General features: G+C 43.1%; 1 protein-coding gene across 2 annotated transcripts in view; it reads right to left on the reverse strand.

The window, feature by feature from the left end:
* Window positions 1–15,527: 15,527 nt before the first annotated feature.
* Window positions 15,528–26,375, reverse strand: part of LOC143998389 (uncharacterized) — a 108,281-nt gene continuing 97,433 nt past the window's right edge. The window contains exons 2-6 of one of the 2 annotated variants that reach the window (XM_077493964.1): window positions 21,203–21,327; window positions 21,038–21,115; window positions 20,557–20,625; window positions 20,332–20,421; window positions 15,528–16,040 (exon numbers count right to left, since the gene is read on the reverse strand). In XM_077493964.1, the coding sequence (XP_077350090.1) occupies window positions 15,610–16,040; window positions 20,332–20,421; window positions 20,557–20,625; window positions 21,038–21,115; window positions 21,203–21,327 (793 nt within the window). In that variant the 3' untranslated portion in view covers window positions 15,528–15,609. Of the gene's footprint in view, window positions 16,041–20,331; window positions 20,422–20,556; window positions 20,626–21,037; window positions 21,116–21,202; window positions 21,779–26,375 lie in introns of those variants that run through there. The other variant, XM_077493963.1, reaches the window with a different exon arrangement.

The following is a 26,375-nucleotide window of genomic DNA, read 5'->3' on the forward strand; positions in this document are numbered from 1 at the left end:
GTTGCCTGTACACTCACAACCACCAATCACACAGCCAGTGACACTGCCCAGCTCCCCAAACAAGCAATTGAGGAAGACAGCAGCAGAGACAGAGTGCAAGACTTTTATATCATTGTCCCAAGAGAATGATTCTGAATGTGATGCTCCTCTTTCCCCAACCACTGCAGACGTTTTATACACTCTTACCCCACAAGAGTTGCAGCATGACGTAGAGCACGTGCAAGAGGAATATTCTGTGAGGAGTAGGACAGGTAGCAGTCCACTTTTTTCATCTGCTGCTAACTCCCCTTCTCCCTCTGTTATTATAGTTGAAGAATCCTGTGATGATAACACTGACCTCCCCAGCACCCCTGCAACAGCTTCCACCACTGGTGTGCTACCTGCTGCAGCTATATCAGCCCATACTACTACTAGTGATCAGGGTAAAGGGGCTGCATCCCGCCGCAGCAATGTGTGGAAATACTTCCAAACAGTGGAAGGCGGGTTCTTTGCAAAGTGCAAGTTGTGTGGGAAGCAAGTCAGCAGGGGTAAAAAGTTGGGACATTTAACCAACGCTGGTATGAACCTGCATCTCAGAAATCACCACAGTTCTACTTTACTGCGGGCAGAGGCAGAAAAAGATGGTAGAGCAGGAAGCAGCATAACAGACTCTGACTGTACTGGTGGTACCTCCTCAGCCACACCACAGACTCAGAGCACAGCCCATAGAGAGGGTTCAATTAGGACAAACCGTCCACATGCAGTAGTTCCACTGCAGGCCCAATCAGGCTCCTCATCCTCCCAAGGACATTATCAGCCCACCCTAGATAGTTTTGTTGGCTTTAGCTCCAAGGGCATGTCAAAACAGCAGGCCAACAAGATCACCCGCCTCATTGGCCAATTCATTGCTGTTGGAGGAGCCTCTTTTCGCATGATTGAAGGGGAGCCATTTAAACAGCTGATGCATGCCGTTGCTCCACGATACGTTATTCCTGCACGAACAACTTTCAGCAGAAAGATTGTTCCAGCACTGTACCATTCGTGTGCTGCATTACTAAAGGAAACAATGGCCAAAGCTGAGGGTCAGACAATACATTTGACCACTGATTTGTGGACAGCTCCCAGCGGTCAACATGCTTTCCTGTCTTTGACTGCACACTGGTGGCAGGCCACTGTGCCTGTTGGTGGTGGCACTACTGCAAGAGCTCAAACTTCATCAGGAAGCAGGTCTGCAGCTCAAGACCAGCAGGGTTATCAAGCTTACCTGCTGCACACAGAAGTCCGCGATGATAGACACAGCTCTGCCAACATATTGCGGGCAATTAGAGCGATGTTGGCCAATTGGTTTGGAGAGCAGGCAGACACCAATGTTTCTGTTGGGTTCATAGTGACAGACGGAGGTTCAAACATGGTCAAAGCACTCCAAGATGGATCTTTTGTCGGTGTGCGCTGTTCTGCACACATACTGCATTTAGTGGTCAAGGGTGCAATCCCAGTGGAGAAAAACAACAAGATTGCTCACATTTTGGACCTTTGCAGGAAAATTGCAGGGCATTTCCACCGCAGTGTAGTTGCTAGTCAACTGTTGAGGGAGGAGCAAGAACAATCAGGGCTCCCCATACATCGCCTGAAACAAGATGTCAGCACCCGGTGGAACTATACCCTGGAAATGCTGGAACGCATTTTGGAGCAAAAGACAGCCATCCACAATATATCATCTCACCATAGCATTGGGATTGATTCCACACTGGGACGTGATGACTGGTGTATAATTGGCCAGCTTGTTTCTGTCTTAAAACCTTTTCGCAATGTGACGGAAAACTTGAGTCAGAGCAATGCCAGCCTAGGACAGGTCATACCCTTGTTTACCTATCTCATTGATAAGATGCGATCATTCCTAGAAAGCAGTGAGCCGGTTTGTGGCAGCCCACTTCATGCCGATGTAGCGTCTTTCATCAGAAAGCTACAAGACAATTTAAAAGATCGGCTAAATGACCGTGTCCGCAAAAGCCCTGAACTCATGCTGGCTACCCTGTGTGATCCCAGGATCAAAGGTAAACTGGCACTCAGAGACAACAGCCTTTCCTACTGGAAAGAAAAACTCATTGAAAGAGTCCATAATTTGCAGCAACAAAGAGGTATGCTGAATGAGGCCGATTTGGAACATTCACCTGCAATGACTGCTATTTCAAGGCCTGACACCATCACTCAAAAACAACTGAGTGGAGCATGTGCATGTTGGGTAGAGGCACTTGACAATCTGGTGGATGCAGGTCAAGCAGCAGGTAATCGAGAGGAGAGCAGTGCCTCTGAAATGGTCAGGGCCTACCTATATGAAGCCCCTTTGCTTCCTACAGAGGACCCTTTGACCTATTGGGATGGTAAGAAAAGTGTGTGGCCTGGTCTTTGCCTGGTTGCCCAGAAACTACTATCCTGTCCTCCAACCAGTGTGCAAAGTGAGAGAGTTTTCTCTATTACTGGGAACATCCTTAATCCACACCGTGCACAACTAACACCCCATTTGATGGAACAAATAACTTTCCTCAAATTTAACCTCCCCAAGCTGGGTTACCCTACCCTTAACTTGTGAGACCCGAATTATTGCCACCATGTGAAGAAGATACATGGGGCTCAGAGGAACCATCCAAATGTTGAGGAAAAGCATTTTTTTTTATTTTCTTACCACTTGAAGTTGACATTCACAATAGCAGTTCTCTTCGGTGTGACCCCAAGATTTAAATAGAATTTGTTTTTGTCAAGCAATCCAATTACTCCCTTTATTCCTTCCATCATCCTTTTTTGTAATGAATGTGTGTAATTGTGTATGTGTAGAGTGACTAGAGTGTGTGTGATTGCATGAATGAATGTTGTGTGAATGGACAGTAGCAAGGGTTGAAGCCTTGACGTGGCGCTACTGCTCACGTGTTGCTGTCTTTGTACATACAAATAGCAACCTGTGCTAATTTAACCATTTTTTTGTATGATGGTCTGGAAATAAGAGACAATGATTATTATTGATGGAGCGACTGTCAACTCAAGGATCAGAATATGTTACCAACACAACATAGAACAAAGAAACATACAGCTGGAAACGTGATTCTATGCAAGATAGATTAGTTGGTCACTGCTGAGCTGCACCCAGATGCCCATGACCCCTCATATTTGCCATCTCTGACCCAGGGGACACCAGGGCCCTCTCTGATCCTCTGCCTGTAAGGTCTCCTGAGACCAGGTGACAGATGCACTCCATAGAAGTTAGAAGTGCACTGCTAGGTACAGGTAGCTGATCTTAGGACTGACTGCTGCAGATTGTACCCAGGGAGATTCAGGACACAGGTCTACAGGATCACTAACACAGATCCCAATGGGAGCTGGAGCATAGATTCCCCAGGGCGCGGAGTCTAAGAGCCAGCAGGTGTTCACCAGAGCCTCCAGTGGTGAGGATGGACTTCGCAGCAGTCTGGCTCCAGGTCGCGGCCCCTAGGGTCTCACAGCTCACACTCTCAGTAGACTACAAGAGAAGGAAGCAGCAGGCTGGGACAACAATGATAGTAAGGGGATAAGGCAGAGTTCAGGGCAACTAGCAGACTGGAACAGAGTACACGCCAAAGGTTCTGGGTCACAGGCAGACAGGGATGGTTGTGGACATGCCAAAAAGTGAAGGTCACAAGCAGACAGGAATCGCTGAGAACACACCAATGTCAGTAACAGAGACAAACATAGAGCACACAGCAAGCAGGAACCCAACCACACCTTGGATACTTTAGTGGTTTCTAATCACTACTAGCTTGCGGTGCACAGGTTAATATAAGGTTCCCTGATAGGGCCTGGGGTAGAGCCATGCTAGAGGAGAGGTTATAAAAACCACCAGGTGGAAGTGTCTGGCCTCTTAGTCTGAACACATGAGGGGAGGTATTGGTAAGCAGACAGAGGAAGATCACTGCATAACAAATAACAATTACACCGCCTGTTTCATGACCATCTGCAATTGTCTGAAGTCACTGGTGTGAGTAATCTACCCTGCTGCCATGTTACTCAAGCCCTGGAAAAAGTGGAAATGATGCCTGCCCTTTGAGCTGTTTCCCCTTGTGATTGAGCTAGCCTCAGCCTGTGAACCTCTGTCCAGTTAACTGTTGCCCTCATGATTGCAAGCCTTCAACCTATGCCCTGTAAACTGTTGAGGGCTGTATGGTTAACCCCTGCTGTAACTATCTGCTGTGTATTCTGGTGGAGGGAAAGCTGAAAGGCGTGACTGGACACCAGAGGCGTAACTAGAAACCTCAGGGCCCCGGTGCAAGAAATCAGGAAGGCCCCCCCAAAAAGCATTATTTTGATACTTTGTTTTTTTTTTTACAATGTATAACAAAAGTAAAACATTTCTGTTTCTGATTTAAAGTTACCATAACTGTCAAGAGGAAGCTTCTATGAACAACTTTATCCATGCCCAAAAAATGCAGCTTGCCCATGTCCCCCAATGCAGCGCGTGTCCCCCAATGCAGCGCGTGTCCCCCGTGCAGCGTGTGTCCCCCAATGCAGCCTGTGACACTAGTTCAGTGTGTGTCCCCCAGTGCAGCATGTGACCCCCCATGCAGCTTGTGTCACCAGTGCAGCCTGTGTCCCCCAGTGCAGCGTGTGACACCAATGCAGCGTGTGACACCAATGCAGCGTGTGTCCCCCAATGCAGCCTGTGACACCAGTTCAGTGTGTGTCCCCCAGTGCAGCGTGTGTACACCAGTGCAGTGTGTGACCCCCCATGCAGCTTGTGTCACCAGTGCAGTGTGTCCCCCAGTGCAGCGTGTGGACACCAGTGCAGTGTGTGTCCACCAGTGCAGCGTGCCGTGTATCCCTGTTATATTCTTAATATCTAAATTTTAATTGGCTTTATTATACTTTATTCAGAATATAATATTTTTCATACTGTATGAAAGAGAACTTTGAGACAATAATTTCTATGTTATGACTTGCGATAATTGAAGAAGTAAATATTTAAAATCTGTCAGGATTTTGAGGAATATTGTATATTTTATATAAGCTTTTCTTAAGTGTAAATGAAGGTTTGCATAGAGACTTAAAATTCTCCCTTCCCCCTTATATCCGGTCATGGTAGACTGTGGAGCTGCGCTTTAAGTGGTAACATATGTCAGCTCTGTTGTAACAACCACTCTCAGCCCTCCCACCTTTGGAAAGGAGGAGTTATCTTTCGGGCGGGAGATTTGAGCCTGTTAATATAGTAGGAAGTTTCAGGAGACGGTCTCTTGAAGAGGCAGCAGCCTAGAGGAAAGACCTCAGAAACATTTCAGCTGCATTCAGCATACAAAGGGTTATTCCGCCATTTTAGATAGGCCACTCAGTAATAACCTTAGACAATTTTTAAAGATACAAATGATATATTGAATAAGAAAGAAAGATACTAAGTAAGATATTATTGTACTATTTTTGTAAGCATCCTTTTGTATTTAAATGTGTACAAATAAATACACATTTTTGAATTACGCTGACTCAGAACCAATTAAGGAAATTCGTCACACAAGATCAATCGATCTAAGACTTTGAAATATCATATTTCATATTTCATATATTTCATATATAACAATTGGCGAGCTACAACCAGTTCAATCATAAGTCGGAAGTTTTTTTTTCAACTTCCATCCTTTGATCAGAGGGGAAGTGATGAACAGAGATTAAACTTCGCAAAGATTGAAAAAGAACCTAGAAGAAAAATCGATCGATTGATTGTGAAAGACCGGAGAATTTCAGAAGTCTTGACAGACGTGAATTTTCGAGGATAGCGGAAAATTGATATTTGGTGAGTAGAACGTAATTATGGAATTTGTAGCTGTTTTAGCTGATGAAAGTACATTAGAATTTAAAGGTTTATCGAAACAGGTCTCTGATGCTGTTTTATGGAAATTAATGTATGATCAATGCTTTCAGGCAAATGCTGACATTGAGAAGGATAGATTCTCATTAGTTAAAACAAAGAAAAAAGTACGTAATATAATGAAACTTGTTAAAAGTTATAATGATATGGTGTTTGATATGCCAGGAAAACAAAGTCAAAGTGTAACTGAAAATGTACTTTTTGAATCTAGTTGTTCAAGTTGTGAGACTTTTTGTACATATATTGAAAATTTAGAGAATGAAATAGAAATTGCAGCAAAGCAGGAGAAGAAATATACTGAACAATTATTGACTGAAAAAATTGAATTGGAACATAGAATTGATGCATTATTGCAATCTCTGAAAGAAAATGAAAATCAAATAGGTTTTTTGGAAAGCTGTGTGCATGGAAATGTTTTAAATTTGTTTAAGACCCAGTTATTACAAGCTGAGATTCCTGCACATGTTCAGTGCTCAAGGATGGAGGATGATGAACATATGACTAAGGCAGATGTGAACGTCATATCCTGTAAAGAGTCAAATGTTAATATTTCCTCAGACAATGAGAGTGGGAAGTCAGTTGACTTAAATAATACTGATAGTAAGCAGAAATGTAGATTTTCATCGCCATATGCTCAGAGGAAAGTCTATAAAAAGTTGAATAATAATAATACACAAAAGAGGTTGTATTATCCGAAAATTTTGCCCAGGCGTCAAGAGGTTTATTCTGTACGTTGGCACAGTAATCTGAGGTATAGAGGTCATAATAAGCAAATTCATTTTTCCTCTAAGACCCAAAGACAAAGATTACAAACTGAAAATAGTTCATTAAGACAGGAAAGGTTTAATTATGTAGCATATAACACTCTGAAAACAGTCAGCAGTCCTTAAATTAACTGCAGATATGGTAAGAATTTTCTGGTTGACGTTTAATGGCTATGAATAAGGATTGATATGAGTTTAAAAAGATTTGGTTTTGACGTTTGGAATATTATTGAGGACTTTGATATAATTTTAATATTTTCAAGGATAATCTATTGGATTATTAATTTTTATCTATGTGTCATTGTCATGAGTATTAAGTTTTTATTTTGGTTTTGTTCAAGCTGAACATTGAAAAGTTTTGTATTCAGTCAGCATGGTACTCAGAGAGACAGAGATGATGAGATACATGCCATAGGCGGAGCTAAAGCTTCAGAATAGACAGGAAATGTTATCAGGATTTAGGAAAAAAGGTTCTGAGTCACCTCCAACATTAAAATATGTGACTTCACTTTTAATAGATGAAAGTGGAAGGCCATGGTTACATGGTTTATTAAATGGTAAGAATACTAAATGGTTAATAGATTTAGGATCTGAACTCAGTTTAACTAAAAACAAATTATCTGTGAATATTGATTTTCCAAAATGTAATTTAATTGATTTCAATGAAAAGAAAATACAGTTGCAGTTAAAGTTTCTGATGTGACTCTCGAAATTCCCGGAATTTTAAAAACAAATATAGACATATGGTGTTGCCAAAATACAGAGAATATTTTAGGCATGGATGTGATTAGTAAATTAGATTGGATTATTGATTTAAGTAATTCTACTATATGGAAAGATTCATCTAGGCCCAAATCTATGTTAATAGATTCCTCAAAGTACAGTAACGTTGGAAGTATTTGTACAGCAGTCGCTGACATGTCTTCAGATTTTAATTGGCCACACACAGGAACCAATCTCGAATTGGAACAATCGATTAGAGCACATAAAAGTCTTTGGAGTCAGACCAAAATGGATACAGGTTTGTTTAAAGATATTGAGATAGTATTGACAAGGAAGAGAAGAAAGGTTCAATAATGATTTAGAGTGATAGTTCATATGTTGTATGTTATCTATGTAGAGGTTTTGTGGATTCATCCAATAAGACTCTTGTGCAGAAAGAGACATTAGAAGTAGTTTTTGACCTTGCAGAGAGTAATTCTTTTGCATATGTTATTGTAAAAATTCCATCACATAAAAAGATAGTGAGTTATCTGTAGGTAACAGAACAGCAGAATTCATTGGCAAAGGAAGCAGCTTTTGCATGGAGAGTTAGTAATTCAACCTGGAATGGTATCTATTAATGTTGTGAAAAAAATGGACACACAGATTCCTTTAATTTCAGAGGGAAAAAAGGTCACAATCTTTTTTATCCTCATAGGGTGCCACAGAGTTATTATTTGGGTCATTAGACCATAAGTTTGTGTCATGACAAAAAAGGATTTTCGTGTTTTTATATAAATCACAACACCTTCAGGTGGGATTCACTAATGATGATGCTTTAACTATTGTTTAGAGGTTGAATAATCATGTTTTTCTAGTTTGGGATATATCAGCAAACTTCAGTTGTGACAGAGGATGTGTAATATCAGGGAATAGAACAGAGATTTCATGTATGATAACATTCACAGTTTGTAGGTATTATTGTGAGGATGTATCGGATAATTAAATCTAGGATTGATAAATGTTGTTGGACAAAGGAAATGTTTGGGTTGATGTTGTTCCAGTTATTTTTAATGGATGTAAGAAGCACAATTTCTGATGCTACAAAGTATTCTCCTTTTGAGTTTAAAAGAAAAAGTAAAATGGCGTTTGTATCGCCTCGTGGAGTCATAATTGGTTGAAGAAGAGATACAAAATGGTTTCTCTAAAAATTTTCAGTTGAGAAAATAAAATGGAGTTTGTGTTGCCTCGTGGAGTAAGAAGGTATACAAAATGGTTCCTCCTCATATTTCTAAGTTTGAAAAAGAAAGTTAATTCATGATAAAAAGTGTCTTTGTTAGTTAAAAATATAAGTTTTTATATTACAATGTTTCTTGATTAAGAAATAATTTGTATATATATTGTTAAGGTAAAAAGGTTTGTGTATATTTAAAATGGTTTTTTACAAAGGGTTATTCATAGCAGCCCTTAGGAATTTAGAATGAGACACCCATTGTTTTAGAAAGGTGGGAGGGAAAATACTCATTCTGTAGAACTGTCGTGCTCAGAAAAACCTTTAGAAGTAAAAAAAGGTGGGGGCTGTGGTTTTTTGTTTTAGGAGTACACACATTCCAGTGGAAGTTTCATTCCAGTACACACAAGACATATATATATATCATGAAGGATTGTTATTAAATCCACGCACATATCGGATTTAATCTTCAGAATAATCTATTTTTTGATATTTTACAATTGATATTGTTTTTTGTAACATTTTGTTATTTTGTTGTTAAAACAAAATTATCTTTTATATAAGATAAGCGGTCTATTAAGTAGACCAGGAACAGAAAGGTTTATCTAAGATAAAATTAGATATTGTTGACACAAGTCTAAGACAAGAAAAGATAAAAGAGATGGTGATACGTCACAGAGTTTCAGGAGTTGAAACATGGAAAAGTAATTGGGAAAGTCTATGGACATTTTGGGATGTTCAAGGGGTACAAATACTTTCTTAGTTCAGTGAAACAAGTATGCAGAAAGAAAAATGTGGGTATAACAAATTTTATATTCCAAGATAATGATGCTGCCTTTATTTTTTCAGGAATTAAAAATAAAAATCGAACCTGAAGAAAGTGCGTATTCCAAAAGAAAAAGATGTCAGCACAACAAATGAAAAGTTTTAAAGAGAGGAAGTGTATCATCACTACAGGATGCATCTTTTCCCTAGTGACAATTTTATTTGTGATAAGATATATCAAGAACTACTCAAGTTATATAAAGACTAACAGGAATGAAGAATTACACAACAAAGATCATATGTTATTCAGAAATAAGAGAGATGTAGACATTGATATCAATGCAGATGAACTGAAAAATAAGAACATTGATATCATTACAAAGGACAAAAATGATAGAGTTATTGATATTAGTGCATATGATAAAAATCATAATTTTAGAGATGTTGATATTAATACAGCAGAAGATTTGTATGGATTTTTATGTATTGGTGATGGATATCGTTGTTGTTTACAATTGTATTTCATTCACAGCAATGATATTGACATCAAAGTTAAAATAGAATCCAAAACAAAGTTTGTTAAAATGCAGGGATCTTATAGACTAAATAACAAAACCGGAACTTTTGAGTGTAACATATTGTTGAGGAGTTTCTGGTCTATATTTTTAAAGGGTAATGAGTCAACAATTTGGTCTGGAGATGTTACTAATATTATGACAAGATCTGGGAAAATACTTTATTCCTTTGATCAATTTTATTATCTTTTTCAAAGTTTTGTAAAGATATTAAATCCAAAATATTTAAACATCATTGGAGATGAAAAAGGAGATGTTGTAAGAACATGGGATTTTAAAGTTATAAGAAAATTTACTGAAATAAGGGTCAAAATCGATATCTTTATAGTTGATAAGATTGTTCCAGAAATTAATATTTTCCCACAATCTTTGAAAATTATGGAAGATAAAGATAATTTGCATTTGATATGTGATACAAAGATATCTTTATCTCAAAATTCATTGTTGACTTGGAAAAGGAATGATGAGTTTTTGGGTAGTTTTCTTTATAGTTCAACTATCATAATTCATAAAGGAATTTTTGGTAGTGTGAATTGGATCAATAATACATTTGTTTATCAACAAATGAGAGTATCTTTGAATGATACTGGTATATATGAATGTTGCATATCAATAGAAAATTATCCGGTGAAATGTGCAAAGGCAAGTGTTGTTGTTATGTCTCCAAGGAAAACTCCATGTGTCTATAAGAAAAGTTTCTCTGCAAGCCCTTTTCAGATTAACCATTTCCAATCCAGAACTCTTTTGAGAGAGGGAAAGTTTGTCATTGTTTTGTGGAACTTTAATGTTTCAGAATGGAAAATTTCTACAAGGTTTCCACAATGTCAAGGACATCTGGTTAATATGGAATTGGGTATTGAGAGATGGTTTGGAATTAATAATAGAAATTATAACAGGAATAAGCGTGGTATTGTTGAAGGTATTTTAGGAGGGATTGGCACAATCGGGAGTATAACAAATAGTATGGATATTAGTACTTTAAAGTCTGATCTAGAAACCGCTGGTTTAGTGGGAAGTAATGGTATTAAAATACAAAGACATTTAAATCAGATTTTAGAAAATATGGTAATTAAAACTGCTAATATAATGGGTCCATCTATTTTACATCTTCAAAATATTACTCTTGATCTGATGAGAAGTGAACAACATTCTCATATAGCCAGAGCATGTTTAGAAATTCAAACGGAATATTCCACTAATTTTAAAATAATTGCGCAAGCATTTCAGAGTGGAATAACTCCTCTTGGCATTTTACAGTATTTGCCCAAAGAATATTTATATGCGATAAATCATACAGATTTATGGGTAAATAAATGGATAGGATGCAAGCAGGACATATGTTATAGTTCTTCTATGATTCCAATAGCCGGAAAAGAACAAATTTTGGTTCCAATCACTGTTTTGGGATTACCTGTCAGTAATACACAATTATTATACTATAAATTACAGTATACAGATTTTGTATTTAACAATGAAAATTCTGAATTAGAACAATTGGATTTGTCATCATGTTTACAATTCCAGTCTAAAATTATATGTTTACCTAATCAAGATAAAAGCATATTTCATTCTTGTTATCATAATCATACATTATGTTCAGCAAGAATTGAAAATAAAATTAATTCTGAATTAGTTACTCGTGTAGATAAAAAGAAGGTTTGTTTTCAAATTATGTCAGATACAGAAAGGGTTAAAACTTTTTTCTCTTCTTGTACAAATACAGAAAACCTAAATCAAGGGTTGTATTGTATAGAAGGAGATATTGTTGCAATAAGTATTGATGGGTTGAGAACAAATTTAACAAATATGTTTATGAAAAATATTAGCGCTCTACCTACACAGTATAATATTTCCCAAATAGATGAATTTCCATGGGAAAAATGGGCAAATATAATTCAAAAGGATCAAGGTTTATTAATAGCTTTGGCTAAGGAATTGCAGAATGCAGAAGTATTGTTTAAACATGAACAAGGTAATTTGCAAGAAATATCACATCAATGGTCAGAATTTTCAGGAAGTAATTGGTGGAAAAGATTTAGTAATAGTGTATCCATGTGGGGAAAAACTTCGATAACTTCAGCAGCAGGAAATATTTTATCACATCCTATTGTAATTATTTTTATTATTATCATGTTATTCCTTATATTCCAGTTATGTTTAATGTTTAGAATGAAAAAATTATATAATCGAATTAGAAGTGATATTAAGAAAGGAGATGATTTGTTACAAAGTAAATTGAAGAGGAAAATGCGTTTTGAAGGTATGAATTCAGTTTTGCATAACAAAACATTTGGAATTATTGAATCAAAGTTTGTTTGAATGTGACATGAATGATGATGGATGAATTTTTAATCTGAAAAATATGATTAGTATTCATATTTCAGAGGGGAATGTTATATTCTTAATATCTAAATTTTAATTGGCTTTATTATACTTTATTCAGAATATAATATTTTTCATACTGTATGAAAGAGAACTTTGAGACAATAATTTCTATGTTATGACTTGCGATAATTGAAGAAGTAAATATTTAAAATCTGTCAGGATTTTGAGGAATATTGTATATTTTATATAAGCTTTTCTTAAGTGTAAATGAAGGTTTGCATAGAGACTTAAAATTCTCCCTTCCCCCTTATATCCGGTCATGGTAGACTGTGGAGCTGCGCTTTAAGTGGTAACATATGTCAGCTCTGTTGTAACAACCACTCTCAGCCCTCCCACCTTTGGAAAGGAGGAGTTATCTTTCGGGCGGGAGATTTGAGCCTGTTAATATAGTAGGAAGTTTCAGGAGACGGTCTCTTGAAGAGGCAGCAGCCTAGAGGAAAGACCTCAGAAACATTTCAGCTGCATTCAGCATACAAAGGGTTATTCCGCCATTTTAGATAGGCCACTCAGTAATAACCTTAGACAATTTTTAAAGATACAAATGATATATTGAATAAGAAAGAAAGATACTAAGTAAGATATTATTGTACTATTTTTGTAAGCATCCTTTTGTATTTAAATGTGTACAAATAAATACACATTTTTGAATTACGCTGACTCAGAACCAATTAAGGAAATTCGTCACACAAGATCAATCGATCTAAGACTTTGAAATATCATATTTCATATTTCATATATTTCATATATAACAATCCCCCAGTGCAGTGTGTGTCCCCCATGCAGCCTGTGTCCCCGTGCAATGTGTGTCCACCAGTGCAGTGTGTGACCCCCAATGCAGCCTGTGTCCCCCAGTGCAGCGTGTGGACACTGGACACCAGTGCAGCGTGTGCACACCAGTACAGTGTGTGACCCCCCATGCAGCGTGTGGAGCCCAGTGCAGCCTGTGTCCCCCAGTGCAGCGTGTGACACCAATGCAGCCTGTGTCCACCAATGCAGCGTGTGACACCAATGCAGCGTGTGTCCCCCAATGCAGCCTGTGACACCAGTTCAGTGTGTGTCCCCCAGTGCAGCGTGTGGACACCAGTGCAGTGTGTGACCCCCCATGCAGCTTGTGACACCAGTTCAGTGTGTGTCCCCAGTGCAGCGTGTGGACACCAGTGCAGTGTGTGACCCCCCATGCAGCTTGTGTCACCAGTGCAGTGTGTGTCCCCCAGTGCAGCGTGTGACACCAATGCAGCCTGTGTCCCCCAGTGCAGCGTGTGACACCAATGCAGCCTGTGTCCCCCAATGCAGCCTGTGACACCAGTTCAGTGTGTGTCCCCAGTGCAGCGTGTGGACACCAGTGCAGTGTGTGACCCCCCATGCAGCTTGTGTCACCAGTGCAGCCTGTGTCCCCCAGTGCAGCGTGTGACACCAATGCAGCGTGTGACACCAATGCAGCGTGTGTCCCCCAATGCAGCCTGTGACACCAGTTCAGTGTGTGTCCCCCAGTGCAGCGTGTGGACACCAGTGCAGTGTGTGACCCCCCATGCAGCTTGTGTCACCAGTGCAGCGTGTCCCCCAGTGCAGCGTGTGGACACCAGTGCAGTGTGTGTCCACCAGTGCAGCGTGTCCCCCAGTGCAGCGTGTGGACACCAGTGCAGTGTGTGTCCACCAGTGCAGCGTGCCGTGTATCCCCCAGTGCAGTGTGTGTCCCCCATGCAGCCTGTGTCCCCCGTGCAGTGTGTGTCCACCAGTGCAGTGTGTGACCCCCCAATGCAGCCTGTGTCCCCTAGTGCAGCCTGTGTCCCCCAGTGCAGCGTGTGGACACTGGACACCAGTGCAGCGTGTGGACACCAGTACAGTGTGTGACCCCCCATGCAGCGTGTGGAGCCCAGTGCAGCCTGTGTCCCCCAGTGCAGCGTGTGACACCAATGCAGCCTGTGTCCCCCAGTGCAGCCTGTCTCCACCAGTGCAGTGTGTGACCCCCCATGCAGCCTGTGTCCCCAGTGCAGCGTGTATCCACCAGTGCAGTGTGTCCCCCAGTGCAGCGTGTATCCACCAGTGCAGTGTGTCCCCCAGTGCAGCCTGTGTCCCCCAGTGCAGCCTGTGTCCCCCAATGCAGCGTGTGGACACCAGTGCAGCGGTGGTACTGCAGGGGGGCAATGGTGGTACTGGAGGGGCACTTCTTACTGATCCCATCCCCCCACCGATCTCATCCTTAAACACTGTGCAATCGCAGAGGGGAGAGCTCCTCCGTCGCCTTCAATGAATTGGTCAGCCCAGTTTTTTAAGTGTCTGCTCCACATCCCTTACAGTATCTCTGCCTATGGATAGGCGGGGACGGAGCGCTTCTCTCTCACAGTCTCTCCCCTCACAGTTGATGAAAGCCCCCCTCCCCGCGGCATGAACCTAACAGACACAAACCCCCGACAGGCAGGTGGGCCCTTCACGCGTCGGGCGGGCGGCCAGTGGGCCCCCTGAAGTGGTGAACTACAGGGCCCTATCTCCCGGTAGAGGAAGACACCCAAGGGGCTCAAAGGTCCCCCTCTGAACCCTGAAGCTATTGAGACAAGCTCGCCTACATTTTACCTTGTTGGAGAAGATACAGGAATTGGCTAACTGAATTTAAGAGAGTATGGTGCAAAATCACCTCCCGTTGATGCCTTATACCATAAATATCTGAAGCCCTTATGCCAAGTGCCAACCACAGGCTCCTATACATATTAAAGTGTGATGTCGATGTGAAAATCGCTCTATCTGCCTAGAGAAATACTTTCTTGTGGTTCTCCTTTTTCTTCCTGCATATTTCTCTTGGGGTGCCCCCATGAAGAAATGTAAAAAATTGATAAAGCTCCTAAGGAAGCGTTGACCAAAACACGAAACATGTAGAGCGCCAGAATATATTTAAGATCGGTTCTGTAATTAATACCCTGTCTAGCGTAATCCTTTCTTATATTGTGATAGATACACACTACTTTTAATGTTAACTACAGGGCCCAGTCCCGCTTGCGACTGTTGCGACTCTGATAATTTCGCCACTGCTGGACACAATATACATGGGATTACCCTCTGCACAGTGAAATAGTGTAGAGAGAAATCTCTTAAATTTTCTAAGTTCAGCCTGATGGTTAAATGTAGGAAAAGCACAATTATAAGGCCTCTACTAAGTTTATAACTATAAATGGAGTAGTTAATTTAGAGAAACAACATCACATACATATCATAATGAATCGAACTAGGAAAGCAAAATTCAAGAAAACAAGTAGTTTTAAACAACAATTTTTTTTAATGTAACAAAATATAAAAACATACAAAAATATGTACAAATAAACAAAAAAAAACTATTTACATATCCTCCTGATCCTCCCCCGACCTGGTGAGCAGACGCTGTAGGGACATATTCATCCCAGTCATCTGCTCACCAAGGTGCCGAAGGCTCCTTCGGCACCTCTCCAGAGCCACATACTGGCGGCGATTGTGGAGGCCCAAGGAATGCCCTAGCCTCCTGATATAGGCGTACTGCCTTTCTTGGACCTCCAAAATGCGCCGCAGATAATCTATATGTGGCTCTGGAGGGGGGGGGAGGGGGGGGAAACCGCGGCCTGAGGCACGGAGGAGGAGGAGGCAGCACCCATGGCTGTATCCAGGTGGGGGGGGGGATACTGGAGGATGGAAGGGCCCTGGAGAAGCTGCTGAGGAAGGACGGTCAGGCCAACCAGACGCGGGCAGGTTGGACTCCTCATCCACCGGGTGGAGTTCCAGGATGAAGACTTCACCTGTGAGGAAAAGCAAATACATTAGATAGATAATACAATACATACATTAACATTACACATGGCTTCTGCACTCTAACCATACATAACATGGTAACATGGGGACGGTTACTTTGTTTTAGTTCATCGGCGCAGAGCACTAGCCTATTGTCAGATTAGCTCAGTGTCATGAATTTTGGTGATATGCAAACAACTGTGTTAGGCTGGGTTCACACTTGTGCGATGCGGGAACCCTGCGATTCCACTACGGGTTCCTCCATCGCACCCGACTCGCACAACAGTTCACAACGACATATGCGAACTGCTGGGGAGTGTCATACAATGTTAATGACACCCCCATTTCAGTTAGCATGTCGCACTGCAAAGTGTCAGTTTGGACATGAATCAGATCGCATGGGTGCCATGCGATCCGATTCTGGTGCGGAAACAAAAAAGTTTCCAGTGCGAGTTTAGTCCGAATGCGATACGATTTCAGTCATACTATCTGTATGGCTGAAATCTCATTGCACGGACATCGCCTGCAATTTGCACTGCAGTGCAAATCGCATGCGATTTTGCACTATGCAGCAGTGTGAACTGGCCCTGAGCCTAGGTTTCCACAAATTTGATAGATAGCAATGTTAACTGTGAAGTTGACTCAGAATGCAGTTCACATGCACACTAACCCCGCTTTTCATTTAGGCCATTTTAATGTGACTTGAGGTCCATATACCTCCAGAATACACAGGCATGGCTTCAAGTTACGGCAGAATCGTGCAACTTTCAGGCTTTTCAGGCCAACACAGCCTGAAATTTGTACAATTCTGCCGCAATTTTGATGCGACTTTAAAGCAATGCCTGTGTATTCCAGAGGTCTATGGATCTCAAGTTGCATCAAAGTGGGACCAAAGTAGTGCAGGGACTACTTTGAAGTCGCACAGATACAAATATAATACTCATTGGAAATCATAGAGTACAAAGTCGCAGGACAAGTTGCACAAGTGGAAATGGAGCCTAAATGAAAAGTGGGTTTTTGTGCATGTGAACTGCATTCTGATGGGCCAACTTTCCAGTTAACATTGCTAGCCATCAGATTTGCCCGTAGCCTTTACAGCGCATGCGCAGGAACGATGATCAGATTTTACTACCACTACCATGAGCTAGTTTCACACTTGTGCGACTTGAAAGTCAAATGCTTTTGCCATGATTTTTGCCATGACTTGAAGCAATGTTTGTGTAATCTTGATGTCTCTGCCACAAGTCGCATCAAAGTCAGACAAAAGTAGTACAAAAACTACAGATATGAACTGAACTCCTTGGTAATCATGGTGTGTGGCTTGTCATGCGACTTTGCAGTCTCAAGTCGCAGGACTAGTCGCACAAGTGTGAAAGGGCCTGAGGCTGTCCATACCACCTGATCACTGGTTTAGTGTATTTTTTTTACTGGTGGTGACTCGTGATTCTTTCAGTGTACTGGGTTCTAAAAACTGATATGACTCTTTAACTCGGTAACAACTTGTATGATTCTTTATTTAACCACTTGCCGCCCACCCTATAGGCAATTGACGGCGGCAAAGTGGTTTCATAATCCTGACCGGATGTATTATGAAGTGATCAGGATTATGAGCCGCCCCCCCCCGGGGGCGCGCATCGCGGCGATCGTTGTTGCGGGGTGTCAGTCTGACACCCGGCAACTACGATCTCGGTAAAGAGTCGTAGTCGTACTCGTAGACGGAGACTCTTTACCACGTGATCAGCCGTGTCCAATCACGGCTGATCACAGTGTAAATGGGAAGAGCCGGTGATCGGCTTTCCCTCACTCGCATCTGTCAGACGCGAGTAGAGGAGAGCCGATCGGCTGCTCCTCTGACAGGGGGGGGTCTGTGCTGATCGATTATCAGCACAGCCCCCCCGAGGATGACCACACTGGACCACCAGGGACACCACCAGACCACCAGGGAAAAGGTAATCCTCCCTAGACCACCAGGGATGCCAGTTAGCACAATGGGTGCCAATCAGTGCCCATAATGGATGCCAATCAGTGCCCACAATGGGCATCACTGATTGGCATGCATTATTGTTTGGCACTGATTGGCATCCATTACTATAGCATAACACCAATGCCGCCTATGAGTGCCCACCTGTGCCGCCTATGAGTGCCCACCTGTGCCGCCTATCCATGCCCACCTGTGCCGCCTATCCATGCCCACCTGTGCCGACCATCTGTGCCGCCCATCCATGCCAATTTGTGCCACCTATCAGTGTCCGTCCGTGTCGCCCATCAGTGCCGCCTATCAGTGCCACTTCATTGGTGCCCAACACTGCCGCCTTATCAGTGCCCATCAGTGTAGCCCCATCAGTGCCCATCAGTGAAGGAGAAAACGTACTTATTTAAAAAGTTTTGAAACTGAAACAAAAAAATATTTTTTTTTTGAAAATTTTCGGTATTTTTTTTATTTGTAGCGCAAAAAATAAAAACCGTAGAGGTGATCAAATACCACCAAAAGAAAGCTCTATTTGTGGGAAAAAAATGATAAACATTTCATTTGGGTACAGTGTAGCATGACCGCGCAAATGGTCATTCAAAGTCCGACAGCGCTGAAAGCTCAAAATTGGTCTGGGCAGGAAGGTGTTTAAGTGCCCCCCGGTATTGAAGTGGTTAACTCGGTGTACTGTGAATGAACTCCTGACTCTTGTTTTAAGTTTGTATCCAGTTCCTGAGTGTCCTGTGCTTAGAGTCAGCTGATCTCACTCAAGGATCATATTACCAGGCCTGCTCTGCTATGTATGTACTGTAGTGTACTGAGTGAGTGCACAGAGTGAAGTGTTTCAAACGAATCAGTTCACTCAGATAAATCGATTCATCCGACATCCAGTTCACTGAAAATAATCGATTCAAAAGAACGAATCATTCATGAACTGGACATCACTAAATCAGACATCATGAGGAAAGAGTTTAACACCCTAGGCGAAACCTAATTTTGCCGCCCCTTTGGCCCCACCACTGACTCCACCCCTTTGGCCCCACCACTGACTCCACCCCTTTTGCCCTGCCCATGTATACACCACCTTTTTATAGATTGCTAACATTTTGGGGGTGGAGTCCGTCACTGAGCCTGGAGGTGGTGGGTGGGGGCATCGGTAAGGCACCCAGGATTGATGTGTGCTCTAGGCCAGCACCTACCTTGTCTATAGGTAGCACTGGCCCTGTACAGGGGATATGTACACAGATAATTTAAGGCACTGATAATCAGTGCAGGCCCTTCAGTACCACCTATCAGTGTCCATGGGCACTGAGTGATACCTATATGCAGTGTCACCTCCATCACTGCAGCCTATCGGTGGGAACCCGTCATAATGGGCACAACAGGTGTACAGACCTGGGAACTTGGCTCAGGGATGGTGAGAACCCCTCATAATGGGCACAGCGGGTGTACAGACCTGGGAACTCAGCACAGGGATGGTGGGAACCCCTCATAATGGGCACAACGGGGGTACAGACCCGGGAACTCAGCACAGGGATGGTGAGAACCCCTCATAATGGGCACAGCGGGTGTACAGACCTGGGAACTCAGCACAGGGATGGTGAGAACCCCTCATAATGGACACAGTGGGTGTACAGACCCGGGAACTCAGCATAGGGATGGTGAGAACCCCTCATAATGGACACAGCAGTTGTAAAGACCCCAGAAATTAGCACAGGGATGATGGGAACCCCTCATAATGGGCACAGCGGGTGTGCAGACCTCGGGGGGGGGCAGCATTTTAGAAATTATTGGCTATATTTTTCTCCTGCAGCTGCTGGTGGAAGGGAGAGGAGAAAAAGACAATTTCAGATGCTGCAAGTGAGGGAAAATACAGCCCAGTTCTAGTAAATGGCATGCTGCACTAGTATCAGCAGCAGTAACCTGGAGAATCCCTATGGACTAGTAATGGGCAGCAGCCTGGTCGCCAGCAGAAGAAAGAAACAAACAGAGCCAACACAATGACTGCCCTGCACAGCACTGATATCAGTAATAGCATTGTGTGTGTAGCTGGACACTGATCATCACTCACACACATCCTCTGCTTCCAACCTGCTGTGCAGTGATCGGGGGAGGGGGGACATTCCAGGGAGCTCAGGGGTTATCAGGAAGAGCTGAACTGAACGCTGATATCATATCATCCTGTCCTTAAAATTGCAGACAGCGAAGGAACGATTTACTGTGCCATGTAATGGGCGGGCTGAGTGTGTACAGAGCAGTCAGTGTATGCCACCAGCATTTCATATTTAAAATACTATTTCCCTGGAAAACACTAAAAAAGTTGTACTTACTCCCTGCATCTGCCGCGTCTGGCTGGTCACCTTCCGGCGCATCCCCAGCAGCCTCTCCAGGGCAGGTCTCCTCCACCTCCTGCTCAGCAGCTGTTGATCAATTTAATATAGAAAAGACAATTACAATCTGCAGTGTACAACAATCTCACACACATTAGTACAAAAACATTGAAACATGTATGATCACTCAGCAGCAGATATACCAGCAAGATTATACTAACTTACATGTGGGCGTTGCCGCCTCAGCCTCTCCCTCCTCCTCAGTCTCCCCTTCTGACTGCATGATGACGAGACCTATTTAATAATAAAGGAGAAATGATGAACTTTACAATGTTCAAGCTTTAAAGATATTACTATAAATACTGTATAAAGATAAAATTAAATAATTATCCATTAGCATGGCAATCCAAAAATAAATTACAAAAACAGTAAAAAAAAAATAAAAACAGGGAGGCACTTACCTGTCCTGGTTCCAGCGGCGAGTGCTAGGTGCACGACACTGATCAGGCGCCTCAGTTCAGAGCGGCGACGTTCTGTCAGATTACGTAAATTACACAAGCGCTTGCGTTACCTGACAGAACATCATAGAGGCTCCACCTGTCACTGCTTGAGTGAGAAGCAATGACATTGGAATCGACAATGGAAGGCTGGACAAATGGAAAAGGATCCTGTATTAGTGTCACTACTACAGTACTACTGTACTTACTGGGTGTTGACGCAGAGGATGATGATGACGAGGACTCCTCCTCCGGCCTCGGCTTCCGGCGGCGCTCCTGGATACGATCTTTAAATAAAATCAAACACAACATGGTGAATGCCCGATGCTTGCCAATCAAAAAACCCTCCTGCACAATGTAATGCTGACACCAACCTTGATGAGCCAGGAGCTGGCTGATCTCCTCCTCCCCTATGCCCTCTAAAAGCTCCGCCTCATGGGGGAGGAGAGGCACCCGCTTCCCTCTGCGACCCGACTGCCTGCGTTTACGTGCAATGGAGCTGCAAAACAAAGAGAGAAGAGAAACGGGTTCCATAATTAATCGACAATTGTAATCTGAAAATGACATCAACACAGGAAACAATTGTAGAATGAACCAGTAGTATGAAATGCAAATGGAATTTTTGGATTAGGCACTTTTTTTCATTTAGCCCAAGATTTTCACTTTTTTTTTATTAACCAAATTCATTTTAAGAAAAAGGTATGCTTTTTTGGTCCATAATAAAATATAAAAGACACGATTGGGATTGTGTGAGTAAATAAATATTCATATAAATGTCCACTGTCCAGTCCACCTTTCTAATTAGGCGCTTGTGTGAACTGTGTATGGTGTAAATTACCTTTCTTGTGTCTTTTGCATTAACCACTTGTGGATTTGGACCCCTCCACATATGGTGGCAGGTCCGCAAGCTGGTTAAGTCCAGCCACCATAACAAAATATTTTTTTTTTATACTTTAGGGACGGTTCACACAGCGGGCGATGCGAGGCGACACGACTCGCCTCGCCGCTATCTTACAAGTCGCCCCCGTTCTGTACAATGGAACCGTTCTGAGAGGAGCGACTCGAGTCGCTCCGACTCAGAAAAAAGGTTCCTGTACTACTTCTGGGCGACCTCGGGGCGACTTGCATTGACTTCTATACAGAAGTCATTTGCAAATCGCCGCTGAGGTCGCGGGGAGGCAAGTCGGTGTCGCCTCGCATCGCCCGCAGTGTGAACCGGCCCTAACTTTTTTTCAATAACAAAATATGTAAAACCCAGTGTGGTGATCTAATGCCACCAATAAAAGCTCTATATGTGGCGGGAAAAGGGCATACATTTAATTTGGGTAGTACATCGCAGGAGCGTCCAATTGTCAGTTAACCACTTCCTGACCGGCGCACGACAATGTACGTCGGCAGAATGCCACGGGCAGGCATATTGGCGTACAGGTATGGGCATTTCTATATGCCACCCTGCCATCGCGTGCGTGCCGCCAGTCGGGACCCCCATGAGTCCGGTCGGGGGTCCCGCGGGCTCCATCGCTGTGGGGATACCCGCGATCGTCTCGCTGGGCGGATGAACGGGGAGATGCCATAAACAGCATCTCCCCATTCTGCCTAGCAACAAGTGACTGATCTCTGCTACATGTGATTGGAGCAGAGATCAGTGTTCAGTCACTAACACACAGCCACGCCACGCAAAGTTAAAGAGGAAGTAAACCCCTTCAAACCACTTTGACCTACAGGTAAGCCTAGATTAAGGCTTACCTGTAGGTCCAAGCAATATCTCCTAAACCTATATGGTTTAGGAGATATTTGCCCGAAAATGGGCACCGCTGTCTACGGCGCATGCGCCGTAGACAGCGGCGCGCAGGCGCACTAAATGCGGCAAGTCCAAGAATGGATTTGCCTAATTTGTCGACTCCCGTGCACATGCGCGGGAGTGACGTCATCGCAGCTTCGCCGAATGGCAGCGGCGGAGCTGCGAGACGCGACTCCCGCGCGCATGCGCGGGAGTGACGTCATCGCGGCTTCACCGATGTCATTGGTCGCGGTCGGAGCTGCGAGACGCCACCAGCAAGATGGATGCGGCGGACTACAGGGATCAGCGGCGACTTCGCTGGCTCCTGTGTCAGGTAAGTGACACATAATGAGCTACTATGCGATGCATAGTAGTCCATTATGCTTTACCTTTGCAGGGAAAAAAAGAGGAAGTAAACTCATCAGGGTTTACTTCCTCTTTAAGGCCCATACACATGGTGGGACTTTTTGACAACAAACATGCAAATTAGCTGTTTTGGAGCAACATCCGACTGTGTGTGTGCTCCATCGGACAAACTTTTTCTGTTTTCATGTGACTTTTGTTGGCTGTGCGAACGGACAAACTTTCTGGCAACAAAAGTGCGATGGAGCAAAGTCCGAACCGTGTGTACGCAAAAGTATCGGACTTTTGTACAAGGTACAAACACGCATGCTCAGAACCAATGCAAAAGATCAGACAACAATACAGAAGTTCACCAAAGGTAGCGCTGGAGTCACTGAACGTCCTCTTTTGAAGCAGCGTCAGTACGTTGTGACATCATTACGTTCGTGTTTGTTATGAAAAAGTCCGACCGTGTGTATACAATACAAACTTGTACAAAAGTCCACGGAAAAGTTTGTACAAAGTCCGACTGTGTGTATGAGGCTTTAGTAACACTCCCCTAGGACAGACTTAAAGTGGAGGGCCACCCTGAAAAACAAAAACATTTAAAAAAATTCTAAAAAAAAAAAAATGAAAAAAAATTTTTTTTTTAACTTACCAGAAATGCCTGTTGCTAGGCACTTTATCCTAATCTTCCTCTTCCGCGGAGATCTTCTGTCTTCTGTCTTCGTCGCGGCGTCTTCTGGGTAATGAGTCGCGCTGTGTTCTGGGAACTGTGTGTTCCAGAACACAGCGCGTCCCATTCGGAAAGCGCTGCGGGACTCGCGCATGCGCAGTAGCTGCGGGACTCGCGCATGCACAGTAGGAAACGGGCAGTGAAGCCATAAGGCTCTACTGCCTGTTTCCCTTACAGGGAATGGCGGCGCCGGGACCCGAGAGCCGAGGGACGGGTCGGCCTCGGGCAGCCAACATCGCGGGCGCCCTGGACAGGTGAGTGTGTTTATTAAGTCAGCAACTGCAGTGTTTGCAGCTGCTGACTTTTTTTTTTTTTTTTTTTTTTAATTTTAACCGGCCCTCCTCTTTAACCCCTACACTGCCACCCCCTGGTTAACCCCTTCACTGCCAGTGTCATTTACACAGGAATCACTGCATTTATATAGCAGTGATTGCTGTATAAATGACAATGGTCCCAAAAATGTCCGATGTGTCCGCCATATTGTCGCAGTCACAATAAAAATCGCCGATCGCCACCATTACTTGTAAAAAAAAAATTTAAAAAAAATGCCATAAAACTACACCCTATTTTGTACACGTTATAACTTTTGCGCAAACCAATCAATAATCCCTAATTGGGATTTTTTTTTTTTTTTACCAAAAATATGTTGAAGAATACGTATCGGCCTAAGCTGAAGGAAAAACATTTTTATAAATAATTGTTTTTTATTGCAAAAAGACAAAAAAAAAAAATAAGAGAGCTTTATTTGAGGGGAAAAAAAGGCCAATTTTATTTGGGAGCCACGTCGCACGACCACGCAATTTTCAGTTAAAGCGACACAGTGCAGAATCGCAAAAATTGGCACTGTAATTTGGCAGCCAAATCCTCTGGGGCTGAAGTGGTTAAAATGTAAATACATTTTTTTTTAAATAAATCGGAAACGTTACTTACCGTTTTAGGTCGCTGAATTTTTTGCGACAGGCAGTCGGGTCACGCTGGTGGTGGTACTGCTCCTCCACCTTCCGGGCAATCTCCTCCCACTTCTGCCTCTTCCACTCTGGCGTGGTCTCTCTTGAGCGGGGGCCACACAGCTGCATCCAGCAAGGAAGAGTTTCTCTGATGAGGACCTGGGACTCTATATGAGTCCATGTGATATTCCTCTTCCTGCTGGATGCAGCCTGTTTCCCCCTCTTGCCCTGTGATCTTCTCCGAGTCCTCACTGGCACTGGCACATCTGCTGCCAGAGTAGATGGCCCTGCCAGTGCTTCCTCCGAGGCCGAGCGCATGTTTGTGCTGGTGTTATTGCTGCTCGCCGCCATTTTCGTTCTGTCTCCCAGTCTCCAGTCTCTCTCCACTGACTGCCTGGACGGCGGACGGCGGACGGCGGACGCTGGGGCGGAGACGCACAGAAATGAACGACGCAGATTCGACATGAGCGACGCAGTTTCGACATAGCAACTTAAAACATACACGTATAATAATATTCGACGGGATCGTTGCACGTGTATAATAATATTCGACGGGATCTTTATAATAATATTCGGCGGGATCGTCGCAACTATACGACACTGCAATCGTACATTTCGGCAATCGAATGCTCCGCCTATAGGCTATATAGTTTAGCAGCTCCATCGAATCTTCTTTATCCATTCGACAGATACCATAAGCCTTCCAAGACAGATTCGACCGTAATTTATGTGGATTTTCGGACGAATGCAATTTTTGCACGAAAAACGAAATAAATAAAAACGAATTTCGGGAGTAACTAAATAAATAAAATTTAAAGACGAAAACGAAAAAACGAAACGAAATATTCTAGTCTGCACATGTCTACTCCCTACCCGCTTCAGCCCTGAATGCGAGGATCATTGAATCAGCTGCAGTAGCAGAAAGAGGGTCAGAAACGCCTCAAGTTCAGCAGCATACAGACAAGGGAGCCCAGGGAGGGGCCAGGGGACAATGGGGAGGAGCCTGGAGCCAGAATGAGATGAGAGGGAGGAGCCTTCAGCCAAGTGAGATGAGGGGAAGGAGCCTGGGGCCGATTAAGACGAGGGGAGGAGCCTGGAGCTGAGTGAGACGAGCTTAGAGCGAGATGAGTGGGGGGAGGAGCCTGGAGCTATTGTGGGGTGAGAGGGAGGAGCCTAGAGCTGATTGAGACCAGGGGGAGGGGCCAAGGCCAGCAGAGGGCCCAGGATGAGTGCAAGTGGCACAGGTACTACCACAGATTAAGATCTCGCCATACCATCTCTGTGAAAGGTAAAACTGCTTCTAGCTTTATGGTGTCAGAATCTGGCTGTGAATAATTATTGTACCAGTCCTGCCCTTGTGCCATGCTCAACCATCTCTTGAGCAATGCCCCTCTGTCCCTCTTTCCCCCTCATTTGTTCCGGATTTATATAGTTGTATATAAAATGCACTTTTTATCTTTCAAAAAGTGTTTTCCAATGCTAAACCTTTAATCCAAATTCTAAATTGCTGCATTTGTAAATTTTAAAATCCAATATAAAGGAATACTAGTGTTACCAAAAAGCACTTATGGATTTAATTACCTTTTATTTTGATTAATTCTCCTTTAGGGGGTGTGGCAGGTGGTGTGTCCTATGCCTACATATGTTTGCTAGTAGTTGTCCCTCATTCCTATCTCATTATGTTGGGAGGTATGCCTTGTAACATGTATGCAGTCACTGACAATCTCCTGGGTAGTTAATAT

Source organism: Lithobates pipiens, unplaced genomic scaffold, assembly GCF_037356315.1.
Source record: "Lithobates pipiens isolate NorthernLeopardFrog02 unplaced genomic scaffold, aLitPip1_a1.2 Scaffold_19, whole genome shotgun sequence".
Lineage (NCBI taxonomy): Eukaryota > Metazoa > Chordata > Amphibia > Anura > Ranidae > Lithobates > Lithobates pipiens.